The 7,959-nt window shown below is 38.2% G+C and overlaps 1 protein-coding gene across 3 annotated transcripts in view; it reads right to left on the bottom strand.

Moving 5' to 3' along the window:
• Positions 1–2,564: 2,564 nt before the first annotated feature.
• The window catches only part of Ttpa (alpha tocopherol transfer protein), a 21,665-nt gene continuing 16,270 nt past the window's right edge, over positions 2,565–7,959 (bottom strand). For all 3 annotated transcript variants that reach the window (XM_029533447.1, XM_021222356.2, XM_029533446.1), the window contains exon 5: positions 2,565–4,567. In XM_029533447.1, coding sequence (XP_029389307.1) covers positions 4,394–4,567 — 174 coding nt within the window. In that variant the 3' untranslated portion in view covers positions 2,565–4,393. The remainder of the gene's footprint in view (positions 4,568–7,959) is intronic.

Genomic DNA, 7,959 nt, shown 5'->3' with positions numbered 1-7,959 from the left:
CCGTTCTTGTGCTGTTCTGGCAAAAAATATGGTTGCTTTCTGCCCTTGCCCTAAAATATCTGCCTCGGGCTAAACTGAAGAGCCTTGGATTAACGACATTGGCCAAAGAGATTTGAAGACAGCCTAGTATTGACTGTGGACTCTAGTTATTAGTGATCACTCTTATGCAGATCTACAATATATATAATGGCTAAGAAAACTCCATTCTATACCAGGAACTCTCTGTAGCTATTGACCTTCGCCCTGAATACCTAAAGATGAGCTCCTAGCAAGCTGAACAACTCTCCAGAATGTTGTTTAGATTGTGAAGTAATTAACCACGTACTCTTTCTTATTGCTACATGAAAACCTGAGTAAACCTGCTTATCTCCGTGTAACCAGGCCTGAGACAGCTCTTTTTTTCACTGTGTAGTAGGAAGTGAGAGGAACAACCTCTCACAGCTGTGGGGAGTGAGTCAGTTTCTCATGAACCAGTAAATTTCACCTTTAGAAACCCTTATTCTAGATGGCAAACCTTTAATTTGACTTTAAGGCTGTTGCCTGGCTAGCAATGATAATTAAAATCACTTAAAGATTTGGATTCAGTCTGTGGTCTTTTCCCAACAGTCTCCAAATTTCATAACAAATAGAAAAGAACAAGCAGGGCAAAAAGAAATACAAAATGTTCCGTTTGAGGAGAAAAGGTGATAGCAGGAAATGTTTCGTTGGCGTCAAGTGCAGTGCTCAAGGATATGAAAGTTTAAAGAAAAGCCTGATGCCAAATGGAATAAAGAAAGTAGTGCCCTCAGGGCAAAACCCCATCCAGCTAAGTGTCCAATTTGTGAAAAGTAATTAAAGAAAAGTTTAAGCAGCAAAGGAATCCACCAACAACAGAAACTGATACAAGTGTAATTAAAGGAGAGGGCCAAGTTTCAGTCCCAACAAGCAGCAAAATATGGGAACTCTTGTCATGCGAGTCTAGCTTTAGAGTTAGGCTGTTGACTCTCCCTCTGCAGCTAAGGAAAGCCTTGGAGTCCATGTGTGTCTCAGCAGTGTTCCTGTATGAAGGTTTGGAGAAGGCATTGTGTGAAGCTGTGATGGTATAACCTGGATTGAGGTGTAGACTCTAATATGTTGGAGATGCCAGGGGCATAGGATGCTTGCCTAAGAGCTGCAGGGGATAGGCTTTGAGGATTCAAGCCCAATCTTTTTCTCTCTGCCTGATGTCTGTGATCAGGATGTAGCTCTTAGCCACTTCTTCAGTACCATCCCATTATGATGATAATGGCTCTCTTCTGAAACTGTAAGCCAGTCCCAATTAAATGTTTTGCTTTATAAGATTGACTTGGTCATAGTGTCTCTTCATAGCAATAAAATAGTGACTAAGTTAATGTTTCTGTTTTCCATAACACAGAATTTAATCCACGGTGTTGTCAAAGCAGAAACTTGAGGCTTGAGAAATGGCTCAGAGGTTAAAAACACTTTCCAAAGACCTATTTAATTCAATTCCCAGCAGATGGTGAATTTCAGCCATCTGTAACTCCAGTCCCAGGGGATCTGGCGCCCCCTTCTGGCTTCCTCAGGCACCAGGCACACATGTGGTATACAGAAGTACACTGAAGTAACACAATACAAATAAAATAAAGGTAATAATTAAAAAGTAGACAGTCTTGATCGACTTGAATAGATAAGAGGAGTTAGTCAAGTGTTAAGGATAGGGTGGGAGTAGGAAGATGTATATCTTGGCTGATTAGTGTTCTCTGTCAGTCTTGATTTTATTGGCTTCATTTCTGGTTCCACCTTTGTGACTCTGAGTTCCTCCAGTTTTGCCATCTAACAAAAGTTATATTCAGCTTATGTGGAGTGGAGTGTTCCAGAAAGTATAGTGTCATTCATTGGCTGGGTTGATTTCTTTCTACAATTTAGTTTTTGGTCTATAATTTTAATATAAATTAGTGGTAATGATGTTTCAAAAGTATCTTAATGCTATTTCCATAAGTAAAATCTAGTTTAACCAATAAAATCATGATCTGGGTTGATAGTAAATTGTTCTAGAATTGGATTATCTATATTTGACTTTGTTTTATGAAATGTTGGGAATAGAACCCCTGACTAGGGCATATACATAAGAGCCACACAGCTGTTTGTGTAAAGCTAAGCCATGCATACTTAAGTTACAACTCTAGGCAAAATGAAAATAAAAGTAAAGATCACAGTGTGCTACTTAACCAGATAATCTGTGTTTCTTTAATAGATTTTTAATTTTTAGGGATAATTTTACTATCCAAGTAAAACTGAACATGAATTCCAAAGACAGATTTCTCAAATCCAGAACTAGAGGAACTAGAGGTTGTGTGCAGCGTCTGCATTTGATCTATCAAAAAACACTGGAGGAAGCAGAGCAACAAGGAAAGCCACCTGCACCTATACAACGGAACCAACATTCGGATAACGGATAAGATGTTTTTACTGCATTCAGATAACGGATAATATGTTTTCACTGCTTTTTTTTCTGAAAGAAAAAACATTTCTCTCTTCTAAAAAGAATGCCTCCTTTACATTTTAGAAAAATACAAACACCACGGTTTATGAGAAAGATGTTTATTTTTAACAATAGTAAAGCAAATTATTGTGAAATCCAGCAGCACAGTGAGCACCTATGGAGTTCGACTTTCAGAGTATGTTTCTGGCACAAGTGTGGTGAAGCCATATGGAAAATTCCAGTTATTCACCCAGCACCTTCCCAACAGTTTACACGTGTTTGGAACACGCTCATCAGTGTTCTCTGTAGAATTGCTTCACTGTAAAAACAGTTCCAAAGCCATGTCATAGAATGTACTTCCATTTATTGACATTTTAAAATTCAGATTACTGTTAATTACTTCACTACTATACACATTTAAAACATTAGTCTTTATTGTAATGTACAATTCCTTCAGAGTCATGGCAAGTGACTTAATAGCTATATATAAATAAAGTGACATCTGAGTTTCCTTCTATGATTAAAAGTTTGATAAGCCAGAGGTGTTTTGTTGCTGTTTATTTCCTTAACTGATTTTTATTATTCTTATTTATACAATTTAAATTTCATAATTTAGTAAAGAAGACTATTTTTTTTTAAGAAAAAAGCAAAATTTTTTAGTAAAATTAAATAGTAAAGGTAGCGTCTAGTTGCTAAGTCAAAATTAAGCACGTTCTCTAAAGAACATCTGGACCTCCTTCCAGTTTTGTCAGAGGTATATGTACTGGGAATCGTAAGTATCAGCTTATCTGATTAGACTTATTTTCTTATAAAGAAAAAAACCCTTGTGTAATGAAAAAATCCTTGTACAAAGATACTCTTATGTAATTAATGTAGAAATCTAACTACTTGAACACAAATTCAATAAGTTCTCTACCTTGTGTTCTTTCCAGCTTAAAATAAAATTAATTATACACATTAAGTATAAACATTGTGTCAGAAGTCGAAGGCTGTGCTGAGTGTGGGATAAGATTACATCCTCAATGAATGAAAAGTCTTAGACGTGAACTGCACTGTGTTAGTGACAGCACATCCCGGCTACTGACTGTTCAAATTAAATTGTGGGACTCAGAATATTCTGAAATAATAGTAGATTATCTCAGAATGAAAGTATTTTAAGAATAATCTGAAAAATTCTAGAGTATAACTGCTGATGGTTTAAAATGTAAACGCCTTTCATCTATGTAGTTGTGTTAAGTTTTCAAGTATAAATGTCAATGTGAAAGACATATTCCTCTACTTCCCTGTCTATAAACAGAAGCCATAATTCTTATTTGAAAATACAAAAAAGTGTGAGAAACCACTCTACTGTCCCCAGAAAAATTTCCTAAGTTTTAAATCATTTTTATCAAACATAGTGATTTCACTGATTGCAACATTATAGTGTGTAGACTTACATTCAAAGGCTTCTATTGTGCATTTGCTAAAGTAGGATTTACCTGAGATGAACTGCCCTGTCCTGGTTGTATTCAGGACAGTCTGATTTATAAGCTGACACCAACATTATCTGAGCATCAATATTGTTTCACCATCAGTTGATACATACAGCATTTCTTTCCAGTAGATAGCCATCAATCTAGTATTAAACAATGTGATCATAATGTTTTGTTTAAGATAAAATTTCCTGAACCATACAGAGATACACTGGAACAGCTGCTTTACATGTAGCTATGTTTGTTCTTCAAGTGCAAACAGGAATATCTTCTTTCCTAACATTTAATTCATTTAAAAGGAACAACATTGTAGAAGTTAAAACATTCCCCAAATATCCATGTTGCATGTTTAAAGATCAAATAAGCATCAATTAGTTTAGAAGGTTTGCCCTTTAGTTTAGTAACCAGATAGGATCCCATCCTTGAATTTTAAATGAAGTCATTTGCAGGAAATAACTACTCATTGGATGGTCTCAGAAATGCTGCTGAGATAATCTTCAGACTTCATTATAAAATTTGTCCACTCTTGACAAATATCCTCCATGGAGAACTCTTCACCACCATATTCCAGAGGAAGAATGTCTGGGAAGTGCTGAAGCATGCTCGATTTATAGTTGTTCCCGTGCAGGTGAATCTGAAATAGCCACAGTGTTTTACGTTTCACTACGCTGGAAGCATTTCTAGTGAAAAACTAACCTCACAAAACAGAATTCCCAGGGGCAAGCAGGTAGTATAAATACTGCTCCTTTATTTTTCTGCTCTAGAACCCAAGAATGTTGCTTATCTTTAGATTATGCTGCTGTGAATCACATAATTTTGTCACTTTCTTAAATTTGCGTTCTTGTAACTGTATATTTATTAAAACATGAGAAATGTTCTCTGTGATATTAGTTCATAGTAAATAGAAGCATAAAGCTTGTACCCACATTAGGTTCATGAGGAGTAATTTATGTGTTTGGTTTCAGACCCTGGGACAAGGGGCTGAAGTGCATATTTTACATACCAAAGGTTCTCCATATGCCAGGTTCTCCCAGCACCCCTCAATCCAATCCAGGGGCTGGGCTGCCCTTACCCTAGAGGCTCTTTCCTGTATAATCCAGACATTCTTTCCCCTTTCTCCTCTCTTTCCTTCTCTCTGCTTTCATGTTCTTTCTCTTCCCCTTCTTCTCTTTCTCCCTCCTCATAGCAATAAGCCAGCCTCTATTTATTTTAATCTGGCTTGAATTGGCTCATGTGATGGGCAGAGAAGGATCAGAGGAGAGAAAACAGTCCTCGTGTGGCCAGGAAAGACCTGGGTTCAACTCCTCAAGGGTTTTGGCACCATCTATAGTTATAGTCAAGAAATTATGATCGTGTGAGCCCTACATTTTCAAACATTTTAAATTTCAAACAGTGACTGTAGAATGCCAGAAAAGGAGGGATAAAGCAAGCCATAGAAATCTCACAGAAGTAGATCTTGCTAGAGTAAGTAAATAAAAGAATCTTTCCTATAGCTAGTGGTGTAGAAGGAAGAATACAAGGTCCACGAGCTCACAGATAACACTAGAGAAACCAGAATTGCTCAACACTTAGGTTTTTGTTCACTAGTGGACAAAATTGCCACAGAGGGAAGGAAGGCTGGAGTGGATGGTTTTTAGTACCCTGGTAATTTCTTGCTGTTCTGTGGAGCCAGCCTATACCGGAATCCTCCAGACCACTGGACCTGTGTCTCAGTTAATATAACTCATTACTATGTAAAGAGGTCACACATACTTTGAAAATGATATTTATTTTTGCTATTATGCTTATTAGAAATCCTTTCTCCCTAGACCCTTATCCTTAGCACCATTTCTCAGTCAACTGAACCATTTTATGGAAGAGGTCATAAGGTAGGAGTGCTTTGCAAAAGAGATGTACTTGGCAAAAAAGTTTCAATGTAGCCATGCCTGAAACCGTTGTGACAGTTGACAAGAGGAAACTCTTTTTTTTTTTTCCTCTTTTAATATATAAAAGACAAACGCATTAGGGTCCAACTTCTGAAGTTTGAACCAGCCTGGCTAACTAAAGTCTTGCTGAGCCAAGTCTCCTTTTTGGTTATCTTGGGATCATTTTTCTGCCAATAACAGAGCTTACGGGAAAAACCCACACAAAGGAAAATGTTTATCAACTCTCAGTCATCAAATGAGAACCTATGTGTGCTAGGAATGAGGATCGGGCGTGGACACTTCTTGGACTTGAGTTAGTTCCCAGCACGCACAGTGGGCAGTTTGTAACTTCCAGCTACATGGGATCTGATGGCCTCTTCTAATCCTCTCAGGCATCTCAGGCACATATATACAAACTTTAAAAAAAATAAATCTTTTAAAGGAAAAAGAAATTAGGAATGATGAATCTATATGTAAGAACCTCAGGTGCCAACCCCTTGACCCTTGACTTTTTTAGACTTAAGATGCTATCAGTTAGCTGGGAAGAAACTATTTTTCTCAGAGAAGGAGAAATATGGAAATGTCTAGCGTTGCCCGAAAGCTGAGAAGGAAAAGGGCCTGAGTTTGTTTACTCATTCTGGGTTGTCTGCTCTGAGTTTACTTACACTGGCCTGCCTCAGTTTTTAGTGTTTTTCTATTTTTTGGTTCATATTCTCCTTTTTCTTAGATCCACTTACTCTCACTTTTGTTTGTTTGTTTGTTTTTTCTTTCTTTCTTTTCTTTTTTTTTTTTTTTTTTTTTTTTTTTTGGATTTTGGAGGCAGGGTTTCTCTGTGCAGCCCTGGCTGTCCTGGAACTCACTCTGTAGACCAGGCTAGCCCGCCTGCCTCCGCCTCCCAAGTACTGGGACTAAAGGTGTGTGCCACCACTGCCCAGCTCTCACTTTTGTTTTTAATTGTTCAGAATATAACCCAAAATAGATAAACTTCTTTTTAGAACTTTAAGAGTTAATCAGATGGTATCCAATGTTTCTAAGTTACACTAGATGGAAAACAAAATGCCTTAAAGAAAACACTAGAACACAAAATAGCCCGAAGTGGCCAGCTTCACTAGAGCTGACAATTTAGGGATGGTTGTCCTTAAATACAGACAGAAATTGGCCTGGAGAGACATGAGTGCTTGTTGCTTTTCCAGAGTTCAGATCCCAGCACCTACATCAGTTGGCTCCCAACCACATGTAACTCTAACTCCAAGAGATGTGGCACTCTCTTCTGGCTTCAGAGGGCATCTGCACTCATAGGCCCATACCTCCAAACAGACATCCAGAAATACCTACTGGGAGTCACAAATAACAAGAAGAATCTACCAAAGAAGGAGAGGAACTGGTTAGGAAGAAGGAACTCCATGGAAGTGGAGGAGAATGAAAAGGGGAGATGAGAAAATGCATTAGATACATGCTTGGAATTGTCAAAGAATAAAGAAAGAAATTTAAGGAAAATAAAGAGAAAGAAATACCAACTGGATCACTTAATGCGTCAATAGTTTTTCTAGGGTCATAATAGTCTGACCAGGAGTAAAATGTTATTCTTTCTTAAAATGGAAGAATAGTTTCTAAACTTCCAAGTATCTCATTATAATCAATGCAATTACTACTTATATTTTTGAGGCTGAAATGGCAAAATTCCTCCAAAACTATTTGTAGTGGGCAAATGGTGTCCCAGCTGTGCCTGCCACAGTTGCTCAGAAAGCTGAGATGGGAGCATCCCTTGAACCTAGACACCAGAGACAGCACGGGCGATGAAACAGCACCCGAAGGGAAAGCTGTAATGTATGTGTCCCTCTACAGACTCGTGCAGGGAAGCAGCTGCTGCTCCAGAGAGCAAGTTACTGTCCGCCTTTCAAACATTCTAAGCAACCTTTAATCTCAACACGCAGGAGGGAGAGGCATGCAGGTCTCTGTGAGTTTGAGGCCAGCATGGTCTACAGAGAGAGTTCCAGGACAACGAGGACTTCCCAGAGAAACTGGAGAAGAGAGGGAGGGGGAGGGGAGAGAAGAGAAGAGAAGAGAAGAGAAAAGAAGAGAAGAGAGGAGAGGAGAGGAGAGGAGAGGAGAGGAGAGGAGA

Source organism: Mus pahari, chromosome 22 (genome assembly GCF_900095145.1).
Source record: "Mus pahari chromosome 22, PAHARI_EIJ_v1.1, whole genome shotgun sequence".
Classification (NCBI taxonomy): domain Eukaryota; kingdom Metazoa; phylum Chordata; class Mammalia; order Rodentia; family Muridae; genus Mus; species Mus pahari.
Note: the sequence above shows the minus strand (reverse complement) of the source record. Positions and strands in the feature narration are given on the sequence as shown.